The sequence below is a fragment of the Raphanus sativus genome, chromosome 4, assembly GCF_000801105.2.
Source record: "Raphanus sativus cultivar WK10039 chromosome 4, ASM80110v3, whole genome shotgun sequence".
In the NCBI taxonomy this organism is placed as follows: Eukaryota; Viridiplantae; Streptophyta; class Magnoliopsida; order Brassicales; family Brassicaceae; genus Raphanus; species Raphanus sativus.
Window position 1 is genome coordinate 50437321 of NC_079514.1, and position 23211 is coordinate 50460531.

Genomic DNA, 23211 nt, shown 5'->3' on the forward strand with positions numbered 1-23211 from the left:
TAATTTTTTTTGTTATTATTAGTAGCGGTGTGATTTATAGTGTTAGAGTCATGTGTATTTTTAGTTATAAACTTAAACTATTTTGGAATGGAATTTTCTTTAATTAATTTAATAACGTTTTAAATTTTAAATTTATAACGTCTCTACTAGATGTTTACCCCGCATGGCGGGCATAATTGTATTAATAATATTTATTAATAAATATAGTATTAATTTAAAGATCAACAAAATAATTTATTGTCATACACAAAATCAATAACAAATTTAACATAAAACTATTTATATATTATACAATATTTCACTAAAATTATATATATATATATATATATATATATATTTTATTTTACAAAAATTAGAAACAATCATATTGTGTGAATATTATAGATATCTCTTTATATACAATTTTGTATGTGTTTTTACTTTTTGAATTTAAAATTTTCATTAATTGTTAAGATCTTCAGTTATGTTTATCAAAACATAGCTTATATATAAACTTATAATTATCTAGACTATTTGATGATTTTTTAATTCAGAATTCAATTTTTACATGATAAATATATGTTCTAAAATTTATCTACTGAAAGTTAATATTAATTTGGATAATAATACCATATACATGAATTTTGTTTTATCAAAAAACGTTTTTTAAATGTTTTTATTATAACTAATTCATGTTTAATTATTAATTGTATACAAATAAATAAATTATTCATTAAGGATAGTATCGATATTAACCACTCTAACTTTTAACGTGGGAGTTCCGTTGCGAAAAATCACTTCGCAGACCGAAATAGTTAATGTAATAACTAAGAAATAGATACATGTCACATGTAACTTGTAATTTATATCACCTGTAATTTATAAAGTAACTTATAAAATTAGATGAAAGTCAAATAAAAATCACCAAATAGATAAAAAATTAAAAAGGTTATTAATAAAATCTATAAATATATAAAATATATAAAAATTATAAAAACATTTATAAAACCTTATCAATCACTTATGGATATATAATAAAATCAGTTATAAAAGTTCGAAAATAAAATTAGTGTTTCTAAAATTTATAATGTTATTTATAATTTTAATCATTTATACAAATTTATAAAATATTAGTAGACTTATAAATAATTTATAGAGTTATAAAAATGTTTAATGCTTATAAAAGTTTATAAATCATTCATAAATATTTGTAAATCATTCATAAAAGTTGATAAGTAATGTAATAGAAATTGTGAAAAATTATAAAATCATTGATAAAAACTTATTAAACACTTTACAAAGTTTTATAATCAATTAGAAATTGATAAAATATATAAAAATATAAATTAATTTTAAAGATTTATAAATTAGTTATACGAGTTTTTAATGTATAAGTAATTGTAAATTATTTATAAACTTTTTCCTATTTCTATTGATTTAATAAACTTTTTATAATTTACAAGATTTTATAAGTTATTTTATAAATTTTTATTGATAAATTCTTTCAACTATAATCTTTAACCACTTTGTCTAAAATAGAAAAAAAATGTAGATAGAGAATTATCGTATACAGTTTGTAGTTGAAAACTAACAGTGTTAAAATATCAGCTAAACAGTTTATCGATTCAAAAATAGTTAAGAATTTTTTTATCACTAAAATCACTATTTAATATTTATAAATATTATCTGGTTTTAAGTTGACAAAAACAAATCTGGTTTTATGTTTTTTATTTAACACCTTTGATGTTTTGCTTTATATATGGGCCTAACATATCGTTCAAGATGGACATTGTAAACTCCAATATAATGTTGGATCATGTGCATGGATAATCAAATTTCTATGATTTCTGATACATCGTGCCTGGAATATCGCCGGCATAATCTCCGGCGGCTACTTTTTCTGGCGTAGACGGTAGACGAGAACGTTATATACTAGTTTATGTTATGTACCAGATTGTGATCGACATAACCGGACCGACCAGGACAGTACCGACCGCAGGAGATAATGCTTATCGACTGTTGTACTTATCCACTTAGGATAAACACGACTTGATGTATATATATATATATATATATGTAAGACTCCTGGTCGAGATTAATAACAAAAAACATGTTTCCCCACTTAGTTTCACAACACGTTATCAGCACGAGACTCTGAAATTACGAGCTACCTCAAAACCCCTAATTGACGGCGCCATTTTAAACAGCTCGTTCTCTCAAACCGTAAAGATCCAGACGACGATTAATATATCAAATTAAAGCTCTTGACGAGACGAATCCAACGCCGTCGGCCTCGCCTCTATCTAACTCCGGACGCGCCCTCACGCTCTATTCTAAGACGCGCCGTCAAGTGACCTAAAACCCTGAAATTCTAAAACTCATCCGACGACTTCAAACCGTTCGTTCTCTCAAACCGTAAGGATCCAGACGACGCGTAATATATCAAATTGAAGCTCTGGACGAGACGAATCCATCTACGCAAACCTCGTATCAATCCGATATCAAACGCGCCCTCACGCTCCGTTATAACCGGCGCCGTCAACTGCCATAAAACCTTAATCTCTTCTTTTGTTTTACAGTTTGTGTTTGATTATTATTCTAACTTGTTTTTGACTCTTATGTTTAAGATTTAACCAAGATCAAATCCTTGATTCATAAATTCCATTCAACCCAATTAGAGGTTAAGAAGAGGCGACCAACTCCTGATTCGTTCCGGTCATGCAGTTCGCGATCCGATTCGTTCCTGCTCTCGGTGGTCCGGTTCTACAAACATCAAAGTTTAGATAATTAAAATTCTGAAACCTAAAAGAGAACCCATACTGAATTTGGTTGATTGATAAAGGTTTAAGACCACTAAAATTTGCAAAATCCCAAATCCTAAGATGATAGATCCCAAAACCCTTTAAGTAAGTTGGAGCTTTTAAGTTCAACAGAGATTTTTTCTAACAATTAAACTCGAAACCCTAATGGTTTCGAATCTCACAGTCTGATCTATTGATCTATAAAGTAACTAAAACCCTAAATATGACCTAATATGTATTATGGTCTAAAAATTAATTAAAATTCATGATAATCTCCTGAAAATCCCCAAAGTTAGTTTTCCATCATCGGAATCCGACCCATTGGTCTGGAACTATGTGGAAAACGATTTTTCGGTTTTTCTGGTCAGAAATTGACCTCTTCAAATAAATTCCGAAAAATTAATTAAAATTCACCAAAACTCATGATAAATCCTAACTAAGAAAACCTATAAGTAGTTTCATCAAATTCGTTTTTAATCACATAGCCATAATGTAAAATTTTCATACCGAAAAAACTGCATAAAAAATGTGTGATTGTTTGAAGTGTTTGAATCACCTAGAAATGATTGTTAGGATCTCATTCTGATTTTGGTTGAATTATTGGAGATTGCTAGAAAAATTTCGGATTTATCCAGATTGCTAAATTGAAAATTTTACTTTTTCTAAAACTTTCCGGTTTTGTGAAAATTGACTTTTATGGTTTCTGAAAATTTTCATATTAGTTTTAGAATAATGGAAGATTGTTAAAACTTGTTTAAAACCATAATTGAATGTTTCCAGATTTCTAGAATGCAAAAATTAACTCTTCTAAAAACTTCCGTCTTTGAGAAATTGTCTTTTATAAGTTGCTGGAAACTTTCCATTTTTCTTTTGAAAGATTAGAAAAATGCTATAATTGTTAAGATTGATCTGATTTTTTTTTAAGTCATATAATGACTATTCAGATCAATGGTTTCAAAAATAATTATTAAAAGTGAAACCCTATATTTTCGAAACCCTAAACCCTATTTTCTTTCTCTAGAATCCGATAACATTTTAAATCATCTAGAATCAATAGTTTGATCTGATTTTAATTTTTTTAGCTCATCTTGATCATATAGACAATGATTGCTAAGGTTGCATCATGAAACAATTTTTTTATTGTTTGATCATATGAGAAAGTCGGATTGCTAGATTGAAAGAAAAATCGGATTGCATTGCATAAATTCAAAGGTTGAAAGAAACCAAAGTTGCATTGTTATATTGACTAAAAATAAATCGGATTGAATTATATAATTTAGAGGTTGAAAGAAACCAAATCACATTGCATAATTACAAGGTTGAAAGAAACCCAAAAATGCATTGTTTGAATCCGATTATAAGTCAAATAATAAGACTCTAAAATCTATATTTTCAGATGTCGAATTTGGATTATCCAGCCCTTAATCTCTCTGGAGATAATTATTTAAAATGGGCCATGAACGCTGCAATTGTCCTGAAGATAAGTGGACTTGACAAATGTATCATCAAAGGCGAGATGCAACTGAAAATGAAAAATATGGGGCAGTAACAATTATTCGCCAACATCTCACTGAGGATCTCAGAGATCAGTATCTAAATATTGCGAACCCTCTAGACCTTTGGACAGAGTTAAAATCCAGATACACAATAGTGTTATTACCAAAGACTAGGCATGAGTGGATAAATCTCAGATTTCGGGACTTTAAGTCCGTAGATGAATATCACTCAGCTCTAAATCAAAATCGTTTCTAAATTGAAATTATGTGGTGAAGAGGTAACAAAGGAAGATTTACTGGAAAAGACATTCCTCACAGCTAATCCAAGGGATTTATTATTACAATATACCTACAGAAAAAAAGTTTCACTACTTATACGAATTTGATCTCGTATCTATTACAAGCTGAGAAGAATAATGAGATACTAAAGAAAACCAGTGAGATGAGACTTCCTGAAGCCAATAAGGCTGGAGAGAATAAGGGTGAATCCAAAGAAGCCACGCCCAAAATAATAAAAAGAGTGGCCGGCTTATATATTGCCTAAGAATCGAGATTTCGACATTCTGATTTTATGTTTTGATTTGTTTGTCATTTACATTTTTTTATATAATAAGAGTTGTTTTAGTTTTATATTATCATGTTTGACTTGCTTGATAATTTCTTGAATGATAAATGACAAATGAAATTAAAAAAAAAAGAGTATAGTAATTAAAATTATCCGACCAAAGGCATTGCCTAAAGGGGGCATGAATTATTCACCCAAATAAAAGACCCATTTGAGTTATAAAATTTTGAAAATGAATGGTTTCCATATTGAACTAATGGGCAAAGGAAATAAAAAGTTCCTTCAAAATTATAAATAAAATCGCCCAAGCATAGAAATGGTCGAGACTGTACTCCCCACTGATCTAAACTATGCTAAAAGATCAGTATGATAAAGACAAAATGCCTAGGTAACCAGATAGGTTGACCACAAAATTTTATACACTTTATGGCATGACTGGACTAGCCATCCATGTCTTTAAAACTGATGCAAAGATTGATATCGAAAAGGGCACAAAGAGTTATCCCATAGAATCTCACGTTGTGTAACATGTACACAAGGGAAACTCAATAGGCTATAATGTTCTAAGCATCTAAAAATTTATAGCATGTTCATGAGGGAGAGAAATGACACTCCCGTGGTCCATGAACAACACTAAAAATCCGAGTGACATGGTTTATGACCATGATAGAACTTGGCCAAATTCTTTGTGATACAAAGATCACTAGCTAATGCTTGGGAACACATGGATTTACATTTAATGATAATATGCATCAGGCCATATAAAGTGAGCATATATATTCCCATCTAATAATGATAAAGGGTCATGATCCAGACATAAACCATCCTAAGAGATTATGTATAGACCACCACAATAATATGTGCCGTCTAGGATGAAACCTCATAAGAAGATGAAATAAGATTGGGAATATATGTTGGATATGAGAATGCTTTCTCCCACGATTTTATAAGAAACCTTGAGCCAAATATGGGTGATCAGATTAAGGCCAGGTTTATGGATTGCATGATTAAATCTGACTATCCAACATCAGGGGGAGAAAGAAATAAGCTGGTAAAAGTATAAAGAGAAATGGAATGGTATTAACCATCCTTGTCTTGGCAAGATCCTCGGACCAGAGAATATGATTTAAGACGTCCAAAGAAAGGTGCATAGAAATGACATATCCGAGGTCATAAGAGAAACCAGACCAGACATTGAGATAAGGCTGCGCAGCTAAACATCTAAGAGACCAGACCATGTAGTTTGGGACGCCAAACTGCAAGGTAAATGAAGGTTCTTAGTAAGAATGAAATCTCTAATCGATTAGTTCATGTCTGGAACACAATGGAACCATATAAAAGAAGTGTCGACACATATATACACAAATGATAAAGATGCATAAGAAAATAGCACTTGAGTTTAAAACATATAAGCGAGGATCAGAACCCACGAGAATACAAGAATGCAATCATAGATTGAAAGATTGAAACCGTGGGGATTTATAAAAGAGATGGGTGTATTGGCCATATATATATTGAAACACCATTTGATAAGATAAACCAGTGAAAATAGGTCCTGTGTGGCAAAGGAAAAGAAATCGTGAGACACATGAACTAAGGTGTTCATATTCCTATTTAAAGCATTTAAAGAATGGCTTGATTACACAAGGATACTCACAGAGACCAAAGGAACATATTATAAGGAGATATACTCCTATGTGGTGGATGCTACTACAAATTCGAAAAGGTCTGGATATAAGTAAGAAAAAATGTAGTAAGGATAAAGAAATGATAAAAGTATCAGAAAGATGAGAAAATATATTTTCATCGAATAGTTTTGTTCCTAAGCTATTCATGGACTGAAACAAGGCAGCTGCAAATGATAGACTAAGAAAATACTTAGTAAAATCATTCCATATATCCTTATAGAGGATCTTATAATTCCTTGTGTTTATGTTTATACAAAACCAACCTAAAGAGAGGTTCAATGGTTCAATGATTTCAATGATATAAGTTATTGATTGATTTTGGACAGAATATGATGAGACTAGAAACCTTAGCCATATATGAGTATATTGGCGTGTGATGACAAGGTCTATGACTTAACATGTATGTTTTCGAAAACACAGCATTGTCTACGACAAAATGAAAGAAGTCATGAGACATCATCCAGAGATAGTGACCAGAAGAATGTCTGAGTCAATAATAAAATGAAAGTGTCCACGGTATGGCAAAGCCATGAGACTAGAGGAACCGTGGGACATGAGAGGACCTGCAAACAAGATTTAATCGCAGGATAGAGGTACATCCAAGTACTGGTCGAGTATTATCCGAGTACTGATTGAGCATCATCCATCCGACCAGAACATGAAGACATTGTCGAGTGGTCAGCATCAAAGGAGCACGTCTTGACCATGTCCAAATGAAGTTCCAGAAGGCCGGTGAAATTACAAAATATTACAAGAAGCTCATCGACCAGATAGGAATGCATCGTCCAAAGATCTACAGTGATGCATTCATCAGGAGGAGTTCATGTGTTGTACTCTTTTTCTTGTCCATGGTTTCCCATTTTGCCACATTGGTTTTGGGATTTTCCAAGAAAGGTTTTAATAAGACAACATTAAACATGGAACGAACCAGTACCGGATGTGTCGATCAAGGGGGAGTGTTATGTACCAGATTATGATCGACATAACCGGACCGACCAGGACAGTACCGACCGTAGGAGATAATGCTTATCGACTGTTGTACTTATCCACTTAAGATAAACACGACCTGATGTATATATATATATATATGTAAGACCCCTGGTCGAGATTAATAACAAAAAACATGTTTCCCCACTTAGTTTCACAACAGTTTAATAATTAGTCAACAACACTTACTTCTGGTCAAACATGGTCCAGGTTTATGGCTCGAAGTACTATTATTTACATCTTATTAAAGCCCATTTATTAATTAAAATCAGCCTCACCCATTAAGCTAAATACGATTAGAGAGATTGATAATCAGCATTAGAAAACGTTTTATTAACAAGAGACGAAGCACCGATCGCTTCTACGCAAGATCATAGCTTAGCACGTGAAGCCACGTCTTCTCTTAATTCGCTTTACCCATATAATTTTTATCGATTTACTATATTGCCCCGCTATTTTTTATTTAATACTTCCTTTGTTCCAAATTATAAATAGTTTTAGTTAAAAACACTAATATTAAAAAATAATCATTTGTTAAAAAGTATCATTTAATGTATTATTTCAAGTTTTTCAACTAATAATAAAATAGCTAACATTATTTAATTGGTCACACACTATTAAATAAATATAAAATTGTTTTGAAATGTTAAAACTACTTACATTGTGAAACAATTTTTTTTTGCTAAAACTACTTATAATATGAAACGGAAGGAGTAAATAGTTTTATCTTTGTTTACACTTGTTAAAATAAAATATTAATATAATAAAATTTGAAAATATTGGTGAAAGATTGCATGAACAAGAAAATTAAATTAAAATATGAAATTTTGAAATTTTGAACTGATTCGACATAAATGACGATCATGACAATTTTCTCATTTCATTTATGGTGATCAGAACTTTAATTTGAAATTCAAATAGAAATTCTTTGGGACTTAGAAAATACTCTCTCCGTTTCATTTTACTTGTCGTTTTAAGTTTATGCACACATATTAATAAAATATATGATTTTGTATATTCCCAAAATAAAAACACAATTACCTATACACCTAACCATATTTCAACCAATAAAAAAATGAATTGGAAAATCTTGTTAATAAATTTTGCATTGAAATCTTAAAACGATACTTATTTGAAACGAAAATTTTCCTCCAGAACGACAATTAAATCGAAACGAGAGAGTAACTCTTAAGCACTAAATAGGAAAGTTAAGCCTACTTCAATTCATCATTTGTCTCTTAAATGTTACTCAATAAATCAAAAACATAAAGAGAAATTAAGAAATATGGCGATGGCTAAACTAGTAAAATGGCACTGTAAATTCCAAATCAGCTTGTACTAAGCAACAACCATTGCATTGTCAAATTCATAGAATAAAATAATTAAGTACTTAAAAATAATAATTTTATTTTAGCAAACAACATGTCAGATAATTAAAAATTTTCAATTTGTGCAAACGAGTGGAGTACATTATATACTCTTTTTGTGATCAAAACATTATATACTTTAAGATCCTCAATAGGAAAATTGCATAAGAATATTTTAATAAAATAAAATTTCTGAGAATCGCAATTAAGTTTATTTTTAAAAATGTCAATAAATACAACCAGGAATAAAAAAGAGCAAGTAGGAATAAAAAAAAAGAAACTTCATATACATACATACACTGCACATCTGCTCCTCTCACCTCGCTCTTGGCGCGCTTTCTCTGTTTTCTACAGACAAAACAGTTCCGATAAAATAAGCCACCGTCATATTCGATCTACTCTCTACGTCTTTATCTCTCCCTTAGTACAATGATTACTGTCGATAGTTTTGGTCATGGCGAGACAGAAACGCCGCGTTTCGGCGACGACCTTCTAGTCTCAGAACTCGTTAACAAGACACAAGAAAGAAACTCTTCTTTATTAACTCTCTTAAGGAAAGACTCAAAAACCTTAAGCTCCACAAACTCAACGACTCTAAAAACTCTTAAAGGTATCCAACACTCTTGCACCTCTTTATATAGATATCTCAAATCCTAAACTCAATAAGAAAACATTTTCTTAAGTATATCTCAAATAGGATAAACATAACTTGTACTCCAAGTTAATCTTCATGTTTATCTACAACATACTTCCCTTTAAACTTGAAGTTTAACTATCTCTTGAACTCCCACAAGTTCTCTCATCTCCTTGAACTTGTGTCTCCCAAGTGCCTTTGTCAAAATGTCCGCCTTTTGCTCAGTTCCAGGGACATTTTGAACCTCAATTTGCTCGTTCTCTACGCACTCTCTAATGAAGTGATATCGCTTATGGATATGCTTACTTCGCCCATGAAATACTGGGTTCTTTGTGAGGGCGATGGCTGACTTGTTGTCAATGTATATCGTGACTGTCTTGCTCGATGTCTCCATGATCTCTTCGTGAAGTTCCTGTAACCATATGGCTTGCTTAGCCGCTTCAGTGGCGGCCATAAATTCGGCCTCGCATGATGACAGAGCCACGGTCTCCTGCTTCTGCGAACACCAAGTAATAGGACAGTTGTTTAAGTAGAAGATGTGGCCGGTTGTGCTTCTTCCGTCGTCCTCGTCTATGTTGTGACTACTATCGCTGTAGCCAACTAACTCCATCTTGCTTCCTGCCGCAAATGTCAACCCATATGATGTAGTTCCCTTTAGATATCTGAGTATTACCTTTAAAGCATTCGCATGAGAGATCTTTGGATCATGCATGTAGCGACTTAACAATCCCACACTATATGCTAGATCCGGTCGCGTGTGTAGTAGGTATCGTAAACACCCTATGTTACGTCTGAACTCTTTCTCATCAACACTCTGTTCTCCTTCAGCCTTGGACAGAACTAAACCAGCTTCCATAGGTGAGTGAACTGCATTGCAATCTCCCATGCCCGTTTGCTCAAGAATCTTCTTTGTATACCTTTCTTGACGCAAGGTTATTCCTCCCGCATGCTGCTCCACCTCGATGCCTAAGTAGTAGGTCAAGAGACCTAAGTCACTCATCTCAAATATACTGGACATCTCTGTTTTAAACTTCATAATCAAGTTAATATCTGATCCGGTGATAAGCAAGTCATCAACGTATACCGCCACAAGAAGAAGACTCCCCTTCACTCGCCTGTAGTATAGAGATGGCTCCTTTGAACACTTGACGAACTTTAACTTCTCAAATTCTTTGTTGAGCTTTTCATTCCAAGCTCTCGGTGCTTGTCTCAAGCCGTAAAGAGCCTTCTTTAACTTATAAACCTTTCCTTCACTTCCTTTAACAATGAAACCTTCAGGTTGAGCAACATACACATCCTCCTTTAAGTCTCCATGGAGAAACGCAGTTTTAACGTCCAAGTGATGGACCTCCCAGCGGTTGGATGCGGCGAGAGCGATGATGAATCTGACCGTCTCAATTCTCGCAACAGGAGCAAAGACTTCCTCAAAATCAATTCCATGTCGCTGTATGTATCCCTTCGCTACAAGTCTCGATTTGTACCTGTTAATGCTCCCGTCTGAGTTCCTTTTGATTTTGAATATCCACTTGAGTCCTATCGCCTTGGCTCCAGTTGGTAAGTCAACCAGTTCCCATGTTCTATTCTTTATTATAGACGCTATCTCCTCCTCACATGCTTCCATCCATACCTTCTCTTGTATAGCATCCTCAAACTCCCATGGTTCCTCGTTTATTAGCAACAACAGTCTCTCTCCTTCTATCTCACTTAACATGACATAGTCACTTAAGTAGTCTGGTACCTTTGTGATTCTCGTGCTTCTGCGCAATGGTGCATCGGCATTAGTTTGATCATCATTGACCTCCACTGTAGGTATACTTGTATCTCCTTCGTCACCTTCCTCCTCATCTTCCTTTTTAATTATATCACTGTTGCTCTCATGCTCTTTGTAACAAAGCTTGAATGTTCCGGGTTCCTCTGTTTCCTCGGTGATTTTGCTCCACTCCCAAGCTTTTGTCTCGTCAAACACCACATCTCTACTCACCACTATCCTTTTGCTTCTCGGGTCAACCAATCTATAGGCTTTTGAGCCTGGTTCTATACCGAGATGCACAAGTTCTCTTGATCGATCATCAAGTTTGCGTAGATGTGGTTTCTCAACCTTTGCATATCCAATGCAGCCAAAGACTCTTAGGTGCTTGACACTCGGTTTCCTTCCTCGGTAGAGCTCGTATGGGGTCTGGTCGTTGAGGCTTCTTGTCACAACACGGTTTATCAGGTATGTGGCATGTCGCGTAGCCTCTCCCCAAAACGAGTTTGGTACACCCATGTGTTTGAGAATACTCCGAGTCATCTCCATTAACGTTTTGTTTCTCCTTTCCACTACGCCGTTTTGCTGTGGCGTATAGGGAGCTGTCAATTGTCTCTGTATTCCTGCTTCTTCACAGAACTTGTTGAACTCAGATGAAGTAAACTCTCCACCTCTATCTGTTCGAAACATCTTTATGCTCTGTTTTGTCTCACTCTCCACCATTGCCTTGAAAATTTTGAACTTCTCAAACGCATCACTCTTCTCCTTTAGTAGTATACTCCACATATAGCGTGAGCAGTCATCAATTAGAACAAATATATATCTGTTCTTTGCCGCAGTTGGTGGTGAGATTGGGCCACAGAGATCACCATGAACTAACTCTAGTAGTTTAGTTGCTCGGAAAGATGATGACTGTGGAAATACCTGTCTTGTTTGTTTCCCGAAAAGACACGACTGACATGTTTCTCTCTCGACCTTGATATTAGGTATTCCCAGAACCATCTCCTTTTGTATCATTAGCTTCATAGAATCCGTTGCAATGTGACCTAATCTTGCGTGCCACCGTGCACAATCATCTTGTGTAACAGTCTGTAGACACTTGGGCTCACTTGTCTCCATAACCACTTTGTACAGTCGATTGCGTGCTCGTGTTGCTCGTACTATCAGACGTCCTTCCTTATCATGTAGTGTCAGTTTATCTCCTGTCATCCTTATGTCACAGCCTGCTTCGGTCGCTTGACCGAGGCTAATGATGTTGCTTCTTAGATAAGGTATGTAGTATACATCAGATAGTAGCTTCTTCTCACCATCTTGACTGACAAATATGATAGATCCTTTTCCTCTGATATCTATTCTCGAATCATCGCCGAAACGAACCTTGCCACTGATCGTAGTGTCTAGGTACTTGAAGTAGTCTTTGTTACCCTTCATATGATTGGATGCCCCGTTGTCCAAGTACCACACTCTGTCTCCGTCACTGTTTGAATCAAACTCCTTGGGTCGCACGTTTCTCTCGTTCAAGTACACTATCTCGTGCATCATCAAAGCATCTGCTGCCTCCGTGTCTTCCTCCTTTGTTTCCTGTGTCTCCTGCAACTTGAGAAGTCTATCAGGACATGTCGCTGCAAAGTGACCTTGTTTGTCACATCTAAAGCATGTAACTCGTGTTGCATCTCGGTTATCCCAGTAAGACTTTGCTGCGTCTTTGTTTTCCCAATAAGGTCTCGATGTATCTCTGTTTTCCCAGTTTGAGGATCTTCCACGACCTCTTCCACGGTTATTATATCTTCCTCCTCGGCCTCTTCCTCTATAGTCTCCTTGATGGTCTCGATGTGATTCCATGTTAGCATACATTAACTTGTTTTGATGATCTTCATCTTCATCTTCACATATGCGTTCTTCATATGCTTTTAGTCGTCCAACGATGTCTTCAAAACTAGTCTTCTTGAGGTCAAGGAGTTGCTCGATAGAGGCGACCATGTGAATGAATTTTTTTCTTGGTAAGCTCTTGAGAAACTTCTTAACCATCTTAGGTTCCTCTATTGTTTCACCCAAAGCAGCTGACTTTGATGCAATTTCAGACATCTTCCCAACTAAGTCGTCTATACTATCTCCATCCTTCATCTTGAGGCGGTCAAACTCAGATTCAAGGGTTTGCAGTCTCGCTTCCCTTACCCTCTCTGCACCAATATGCCGTCCTTTAATTGATTCCCAAACTTTCTTGCCTGTCCCCAAGTTTCCGATTTGAAGAACCAATGATTCCGGTATTGATTGCAATAGCAAACCTATTGCCATTACGTTTTTGTCGGTATCATCTGATTCATTCTCCACCACCTCCCATACCTTATGAATTTGAAGCAATATTTTCATACGCATAGACCACACGGTATAGTTAGTGGCAGTTAACATCGGACACCGTATCGTGGATGATCCATCTTCTTTTGGTTTCGCCACAATTGTCGACAGATCCCCCATTGTTGCTCTCTCTTCTTATTCCTGTCGCTCTGATACCAAATCTAGTCTCAGAACTCGTTAACAAGACACAAGAAAGAAACTCTTCTTTATTAACTCTCTTAAGGAAAGACTCAAAAACCTTAAGCTCCACAAACTCAACGACTCTAAAAACTCTTAAAGGTATGCAACACTCTTGCACCTCTTTATATAGATATCTCAAATCCTAAACTCAATAAGAAAACACTTTCTTAAGTATATCTCAAATAGGATAAACATAACTTGTACTCCAAGTTAATCTTCATGTTTATCTACAACAGACCTCGGCTCTAACTCTGCTTGGTCCACGCCGTTCGTCGGCGCTCCGTCTAGTCCCAGCCGTGGAGCACCGCCGGGTTATTTCTTCAGCGAACCGTCGAGTCCCATTCATTTCTTCATGTGCTCTGCTGCTCCGTCGGAGAATAATACGAAGCTCGACTCGTCTACTCCCGGCGACTCCGAGTTCGAGTTCTCGTCTCGTTTGTCTTCCAGCAGCAGCGGTCCTATAGGCGGCGTACCGATGACCTCCGCGGAGGAGCTCTTCCCCAACGGTCTGATCAAGCCGATGAAGCTCTCTTCAAGTTCAACCCACCTCCAACGGCCTCAGATCTTAGCGCCGCTTCTAGATCTTGAAACAGAGGAAGAAGAGGCGTTACGAGACGGTGGTGTGAATAGGCGAGGGAGAGATCTGAAGTTGAGAAGCGGAACTGTTCAGTGGAGCCAAGAGGAGGAAGAGGTGAAGGAGTGTATACGGAAGCTACCGGAAGATTACGAGGACGAAACCAAGAATAACAAAACTGAAACGGCGCCGTCTTGTTCTCGTTCGTCGTCTTACGGTAGGAACTCGAAGAAATGGATCTTCCTCAAGGATCTGCTCCACCGGAGCAAAAGCGAAGGTAGAGGAAACGGCAAGGAGAAGCTCTGGTCAAACGTTTCATTCTCTCCGGTCAATCTCAAAGAGAAGAAACTCAAATCAGAGGACGCAGCAGCCGTCGAGAGACAGAAACAACCACCACCGGCGAAAAGATCTCCGATCACCGGCAAACCAACTAATGGAATAGCGAATCGGCGAGGAGTGCAGCCGTCGGCCCACGAGCTGCATTACACAACGAACAGAGCTCAAGCAGAGGAGATGAAGATGAGGACATACTTGCCGTACAGGCATGGACTCTTCGGCTGCTTAGGGTTCAGTTCCAAAGGTTATAGTGCCTTTAACGGTTTAGCCCGAAGCTTAAACCCGGTTTCATCCGGTTAAATTGCAGTTCAAGTCGTAGATTAAGTTTCACAGATGTTTTTATGTATAGGTTATGGATTCAGTAATCCTAAGTTATAATCCTAATTTTCACTGCAACTCTCTGTTCTTAGGTTGATGATTACTATGATTCTCTGTAGTTCTCTTAGGAATCATTTCAGAATCTAAACTTTTTACAGTGATGTTGTAATAGTTATGGCCAAGAAGTTAAAGGCTAAGAAACAACCCTGGCGGTGGGGTTTTAGGTTTGTCGAGAGAGTACAATAGTTTTTTTTTTTTTTAGTACTCTGTTGAGTAAGATTTTTTTTTTTAAATGAAGTAATGCGTGTGTAGAGTTAAGAGAGAGCATCTTCATCATTTACATGATGGCACATGTGTGGTTTGTCTTAAAAACAATCTGGTGAACGAAACTGCATCTTTGAAGTCTCATCTTGTTGGCCTTTGCTAAATAGTATGGTATGATTTTATACTCTTTAGACTTGATTAGAATTAATAAATCTACACCATCACTTGTTGACAAGAAGAACCCTACCGTGAGTAATAATTTACGAGTCAATCAAAAGCACATTGAGATCGAGTAAATATGATTAGAAAAACCTGAATACGTAGAGCTAAATCGAAAATACATGTGTCCAACCAAATCATAGGTAGTTGGATTTTGCGGTTGAAATAAAAAAAACTTAGAAGACCTAAAATGAAATTGGAAAACATATAGTTCAAGGGTTGATCATATTTATGTCGAAAAGCGAAGCTAATCTCCTTAAGTAAATGTGGCTATGGTTTTGCTCCACAAAACATGGTTGAAAATCAAAAATCTAAACTATTAAAACTGAAAAACTATTAAAACCGAAGTACAAATAGTACTTAACCCTTAGTTTTCCTTAATAATTACAAACGAATGCCACTAACTTTATCTCTAAAATTTTTAGTCTAATTAAAAGGTCTACACGAATTTGAATATCTATTCTATTAAAATATAAGTACACTTTAAAATTAACCCTAAGACTTTTAAAATATTTACAACATAATGCCACTGAAGTAATTAATAAACTTAATATTAAGGATTTTTTCTTTTCCTAATTCAATGCATAATTTCCTAAATTGATTCCACAACAAATTCATGATAAATCTTAAATTTAATATACATTAATACTATAAATAAGTAGATAACCTCTTTCCATAATTATGTAATATATTTTAATTTTCATATATACATATATATATATTATACATTAGTATAAAGAACAAATTTAAAGTGAAAGCAAATATTTATACGGAAAAATAATTATACGGTCACGGATCAAGCTATAGAAATAAACAACAACATTGCAAAATTATTTTTAACAAATTTATTTTAACAGAAATTATATTTCAAAATATTTTTATATATTTTATGTATTTATAAATTTATTTTATTTGTTTTAAGAGATATTAAGATTTTGGAATTGGAAAAAATTATGATCCACCTCTATATTATTTTAGTTAGGATATTTAAAATTTATATAAGAACATTTTATTAAACTTATAAATATAATTTTTATTATAACTGTAAAGATTAATTTTCAATATAAATTTATAATTAAATATTACAAATACATATAATTTAATATAAACAAAAAACTTAAAACATAAAATAAATACCCGCCCGGTCGGGCGGGTCAAAGTCTAGTGAACATTAAAACCCATTACATTAGTTTTGTGGTTATAAAATTAACATATATAACACGGCTCGGCTTAATATATTATCGTTGTTTTGATCTTACAACAAACTTGGCTTAATAACATCTTTATATATAAAGAAAGGTTGGATCCCTCCTGCTGACACGTCAGCATCCAGCTAGATAATTAGCTCTTTCTCGCGTCAACACGTGGCATCTCTGTATGAAACTCGGCGTTTCATTAAACCAGAAGTCGTGTTGGGCTTTGTGTGTTTTGTGTATTGTGATATATTTGGTCAGGGGCTTTCCGTGTGTATTGCCTAATGGACTCAAGCTTTTGTCACTTTCTCCTCTCCTCTAACCCTAACTGCACGTTTTTTTTTCTTCACTTTGACTCTACGGCGGCGTCGTCTGAGCTCCCTCTCCATTCCTGAAACGTCCGACGTTGAAACTTCATGTTTAATCCAATTGATTCCACCGTCCACTACGATGTATTCAATGCGCATGTCGTTGCTCCTAAGCCATGTGTAATCTTTTGCTATAAATATGGAGTTCTCCTCATCTCGAATTCATCATATCTTTCTATGTCTTTTGCTAAATAAAATCGTGTTCTTATGGCTAATACAAGATTTTTTTTCTCAGATTTGAGGTCCGGCCTATGCACCTCCGTCGTCGAGGCGAGAAACATCAAGTGGGTGGAAATGCTACTGGTTGACGTAAATGTAAGTTCTTTTTCCAGAACTCTATAGATCTGTCTTCAATTATTCAGTCGAATTTCTCTGCGTTTATTTAATCTGATAAAAATCAAAACTTTTTTTTTTTAAATTAAAACTTTTTGCAGGCCACTATAATGCAAGTGACCATCTACGTTAACCGGCTTCCAACATTCCAGCGTAAACTTGCCGCCGGGACGATGTAAACCATCTCCTGAAGAAGGCTTCCGGTTCTATAATCAAACAGAGCTGGTTGGATTGGCTAACACAAATACACAGGTTCCGGGTAAAGTAGTATTGTTTAGATTTGGGTTTTGTATCCCTAACATCATGTACTGATATGGATCTACATTTTTTTTGTAGACATCATTGGTGAGATCACTGCGGTTAAGAGTATTGTGACAGAGCCGCCGAAGATAATAACCGCGTTATGGTGACGATCAAACTGGAAGGGTATTTATTATCTATTAGTTTTTTTTGATTATGGTTATCTCGCACTTTTTGATCTTCTGCTTGCTGATGCAAAATGTGCAGTGATGTGGCTGTTACACTTAGCCTGTTTGACGCTCAGGCAGTTTCCTTTCACAAAAAACTGGAAGACATGACTCATGATCCAAAGGTGATTGTTGCCACTAGCATAAATCCAAAGATGGTTGGAGGTATGAGTTGTTCTATCCCGTACGGTATTACCTGATATAATGGAAATCGTATTTCTAAAAATCTTTATCTTGATGCGTAGGTCATTTGTTCCTCAATGCAACATCAGGAACCCATGTTTATTTTGACAAAGAAACGAATGCAGGAGAATCTTGTTTCTACAAGTAAGCTGATCTGCTACTGTATGTATATGTGTATATCGACATATCTACGCTACTTACATCGTGTGTTTGTACATATTGGTGGCTAGGGACACTTGACTTCCGTCTGCCGCACCCCTTCTAAAGAGATATGCAAAGGTTGAGCCTGTGACAATTGTTGAGCTCAACAATTTTGTCATCACTGCTCCCTCACAGGTAGTATGGATATCAATGTATTTCAATATTGTAATAGATTTTACAATAGTCTATCTGCATGTGATGTTGGTGTAAAAATGTAGGAGATTGACTTCCTATGCAGTGGGAGAGTTTCACGCCAGATGGGATGTCAGTTCGTGAAACATTGCATCCGGAAAGGACAGTGGTGAGGCATCAGAGAATGTTGGAAAGGAGCCAGTCGGGAGCAGTAGGGAGACATCAGAGAATGCTGGAAAGGAGCCAGTTGGTGATGCACAGTATACGGCTTCCACGTCTTCTGAGTGGTCAAGAAGGGACGTGTTGCTTAAGATTGAGCATCAGTAGTTATGTTTTGATGCTATGAGCTTTAATAACGTTTATGCATTTCATTCCGTCTCGCGTTTCGCGTTTAAGCTTTCTCCAAGGGTTTTTTTCCTAAGATTTTTAAAAAATATTACTGTCTTTAATTGGTTGGAGACAAGTTTTTAAATATTAGTTTTTTTTATACGTTGACAATCTTCGTATTATAACTCTTTGTCTACTATTCAGTTTGCTAATCTAAAAACCAAAAAAAATACTATCACGATAAAAACATTAAGTTTATACAACTTTATGGAGTTTATTAGTTGACCATTAGTTAACGATTTTATAGTTTATATGTAATAGGACTGTATTTTGCAGTTCACATGTTTTTTTTTAAAGGTAATATTCTGAATTTCATGTTACAGATAAGATATTAATTCCGTCAAGGGACTCACTAATGTTTTGAATTTCAGCAATGAAGAGTCTTCTTCTCCAGCAAAAAAGAAGCTTACAAAAGAAAGAAAATGATCCAGGTTGTTTAAACGTTTCTGTGTGGTAGTTTGTTTGTTTGTTTTTGTCGTCGGTAATTTGTTTAAAAGGTTTATCATTTAGTTTGGTTTTTGTCGTATTTTTCATTTGTAAAATTTTGAAAGTTCATGAAGAATAGCCATAAATTATCAAACACCAAACACATAAAAATAAAAATCTAAATCCCCATGCCTCCATGATCAAATTATGATAACACAATATACATCAAAATATAGAGCTGATGTAGCATTCATCGAAACCAAATCTACAAAAAAATGTCAAACCAACTCAATTCCAAACTGTCTCAAATTCATATTGAGTTGTATCAAGACCGTAACATGAAAATTTATTTAAAAGAACAGATAAACGAATCATCCGAGCCCAAAACAAAATAAACAACAAGTTATTTCCCTAATTATGATTTAATTTCTTTTTAAAAAATAAATAAATCGAATACTAAAATTGAACTACCATGACTCCATGAGTAAACTGAAAAATTTAACCCACATATAATCCATCTCCGATCAAACCATTGACCATACTTAAAAACATAAATAATTTTCATACGTACCACTTTGATTCACCATTTTGACACACAAACAACAAGATCAAAAAACAATAATACAAACTAAAATAACAAAAAAAAAATCAGATCCCGCCCGTAGGGCGGACCGACCCTAGTTAACATATATAACACGGTTCAATCTGAAATATCAGTACCCATATCAGTAACCCGGATGATATTTAAATTGAAACTTTAAAATTGCTACTAAATATTTATAGTTAAGAAAATAGAAAATATCATTAAGCCAGATTATATTTAAAACATGAATTACATACAATTGCAATATTTTCCGATCCAGTATATAGTAACTGTAAATAAGATTTGAATTATCTAACTATCTAAAAATTTCATAGATAATTTTCACACTAATTATAATTTTTTGAAAAAAAAATTGTTTGAAATATTAGGAATTTTTATGTTTTTCGTAATTATTCAAATCCATGTGTATCTCCATAATTTTTTTTTTAAATCATTGACCGTTTTAATAACTTAACAAGAATCACATTAACAATGAAGCAATCAACTTGCAAATCGATGCCAAACAAAAAATATATCAACTTGCAAATCACGCGTCGGTATATTCTATGCTATAAAGTATTTACAAAGATTTATGATATTACCATTGTAAATCTTGCAAATCATTCTATTTAATTTAGTCAAAACATAAATATGTACACAGAATATTCATATATATATATTCACTGTCTTAATAGCTTGCTTTAACAACAACATAAAATATAACTACCATATTAACCACAAAGATTTCGAACTTTCAAATCAGGCTTTAATCTTATATGTAAAATATTTATATTATTAAAGGTGAAGTACACAATTTGGACAAGAATGGATGATCATCATATTACATGGGTTGGTGTTTCTGAAAGCCACTTCGGTACACATCGTGTTCTTGTTGTAGATCCGACCATAAGGCTTCAGCAAGGTGCTACATGCTGGGCTTTCGGCCTAGGAAGGCATCTGAATGCTCTGTTAAAGAGGGCTGGGCTCATTGCTAATCACTCTGTCTCCTTTCTGAGCCTCTACGATGGGATGCGAGATTTACATCATGTTGAAGGTGAAATGGTTCAGGTTGAGATGGCTCAGGACTTTCTGGTGTTCTATGGTGTTCCTTTGGATGGCTCTCTTGATGTTCAGTCGAGTGTACTAATTGAACCACGATTTGAGGAGGGTGTGAGAGTTGAGCCACAATTTGGTGTTAACCAAATGATTGTCAAAAGGATCTTTGACTTCCTAAATGATGATTTCTTTGAGCAGGCGCTTTGTAATCTCTTGGTTTGTTGTCCAATAGCTTCTGGAGTGTCTTCACTTCCTTCATTCTCTCTCCCACCACAAGCTAATGGTCTTTACTGTCCTACAGTGGATGAGAGAAATCGTACTTTCCCCACTCATCACATGATGCTGGCGGTAGGTAGAGGAACTAGGGGTGGGATTCCTTTTGTCCAGTATCAAGACAGCACTACTGCTAAGGATGGTGGTTTCCGATGCATCCAACTTGGTAAGGAGACTATTCGTTACTTTGTTATCCTCATGGGTGCCCGTAGGTTTCACTAGTTCTTTCTGAGCTGTGACTCTTATTCTCCTTCTTCTTTCTGAGCTGTGTCTCAAACAAAGACTTATTATCTTTTAGTAATACTTTCTATGCTTTGTTTGTTGTCAAACTTGTTTTTATGGTCGTATTCCCAGACTTGTTTTGAGTTGGATGGGTTAATTAGAGGACTAAATGTGGCTTAAAAAAAGCACACAATTGGATAGTTTGGAAACAAGGATAATAGAATAAATGAGATATGTTTTGAAACATGGATAGTAGAGATATGTACTTTCTTTCATTTACACATTAAGCCATTGTATTTTTAATAAATTAATAACAAATGAGAATTGTTTAGAAACATAAATAACATATTTAATATTTCTTTTTATTTAAACATTTAGCCATTGTTTTTTTTACAATAAATTAAACAACCTTCTTTCTATATATCTTTTTATTTACAATTATGTCACTATTTTTACAATTTTTTTTATTTATAATTCTTTATGGTGAAAATAAAAACACAAATTGAAATATAAAGAGTATATTATATAAAACAATTTTTAAAAACAGTATTATTACCTTATTTATTTTAGTCAAATATAAAACTCCCAAGAGTACAATTTTTTTTAAAAATATCATTAAATTAATAATAATTCATAGAAAACTAACTCAAACCATTAAAATTTTGAAATATGGATAAAAGTATGTCAAGAAGAAAAAAGTATGGCTTATGTTATTAATAAAAATTGGAAATCCATTATATCAGTTTTAAAAATATACAAAATGGACTAATCTAATTACCTAAAAACATTGTTTTGTCTAAAGTAATCATAAAATAAAATCTAAATTTTATATACATATTTCAAATCAAAATAATAATTTAAAGTTAATTTATATCAAAAATTGATTTAAAATATGCATATATTCAAAATTTTATTTTACTAAAATATTTTCCAATAACCATTATTAAAAAATGTTTTCATTATAAAAATACAGCAAAAAGATTAATTTCATATACCAACTTAAATTATGGTTTTTATATTTCACATTAAACTTTAAGAATATAATATATATGATTATATATAAGATGGTATAAAATACTATTAATTATATGATGGACCAATACAATTAATTATATGATGACATATATATGATACATAATAGTGACTAGGGCTGGGCGTTTAGGTATTCATTCCGATTCGTTTCGGATCTGTTTGAGTTTCAGATTTCAGGGGTCAAAGATTTCAGCCTCATTCATATATTTCTAAATTTCAGTTCGAATTATGACTAGGGCTGGGCGTTCAGGTATCCATTCGGGTTCGTTTCGAATCTGTTTGGGTTTTTTTGGGTTTCCGGGGTCAAAGATTTCAGCCCCGTTCATATATTTTTAAATATCAGTTCGAATTATATTTGGATCTTTGCTGGTTCAGTTCAGGTTTAGATAGCCCATTTAAATTATTTTTTAAAATTTATTCTATATTTTAAATTTCTTAAAATCTATAAATAAAATAATATATTGTATATAAATCTGAATAACATATGTCAAATTACATAAATTTAACATATAAATTGGTTTGGTTTAAATTTTGGATCAAGATCAATAATTATTTTAAATATTTTTGGTGTTTTGAGTGTACTTCCACTATGTTAGATATTTGTATTTGATTATTTTTATATATTTTCAAGTATTTAAACCAACCGAAAACTATCATATATATTCTAGATATTTTTATATACACTAAAACTAAAAATAATATATATATATAAATTTTTTTCGATATATTTTGATATCCAAAATACTTCGGTTCGAATTGGTTATGGTTTTAAGTTGTCTAAATATCAAAATTTTGAATAATTTGGATATTTAATCAATTTGGTTCGGGGTTGGTATTACTCTTTC

General features: G+C 34.0%; 2 protein-coding genes and 1 long non-coding RNA gene across 3 annotated transcripts in view; 2 read left to right on the forward strand and 1 right to left on the reverse strand.

Moving 5' to 3' along the window:
• Positions 1 to 23211, reverse strand: part of LOC108855887 (ADP-ribosylation factor 1) — a 53745-nt gene that overhangs the window by 6923 nt on the left and 23611 nt on the right. The gene's annotated exons all lie outside the window — the stretch shown is intronic.
• On the forward strand, positions 13611 to 15192 carry LOC108852122 (uncharacterized). The gene is made up of 2 exons (XM_018625619.2): positions 13611 to 13650; positions 14036 to 15192. Exons 1-2 carry the CDS (start codon positions 13611 to 13613, stop codon positions 15007 to 15009), a joined length of 1014 nt encoding a protein of 337 aa, XP_018481121.2. The 3' UTR covers positions 15010 to 15192.
• On the forward strand, positions 16900 to 18183 carry LOC130511794 (uncharacterized). Its single transcript, XR_008945304.1, has 4 exons — positions 16900 to 17386; positions 17506 to 17663; positions 17741 to 18036; positions 18117 to 18183. It is a non-coding gene; the product is annotated as an uncharacterized LOC130511794 (long non-coding RNA).

Bases quoted from the DNA above. Each gene is read 5' to 3' on its own strand.
- LOC108852122 (XM_018625619.2), top strand. From the start codon at position 13,611: ATGAATTTGAAGCAATATTTTCATACGCATAGACCACACG. The intron at 13,651-14,035 runs GTATAGTTAGTG...TATCTACAACAG, and splicing joins TCATACGCATAGACCACACG to ACCTCGGCTCTAACTCTGCT.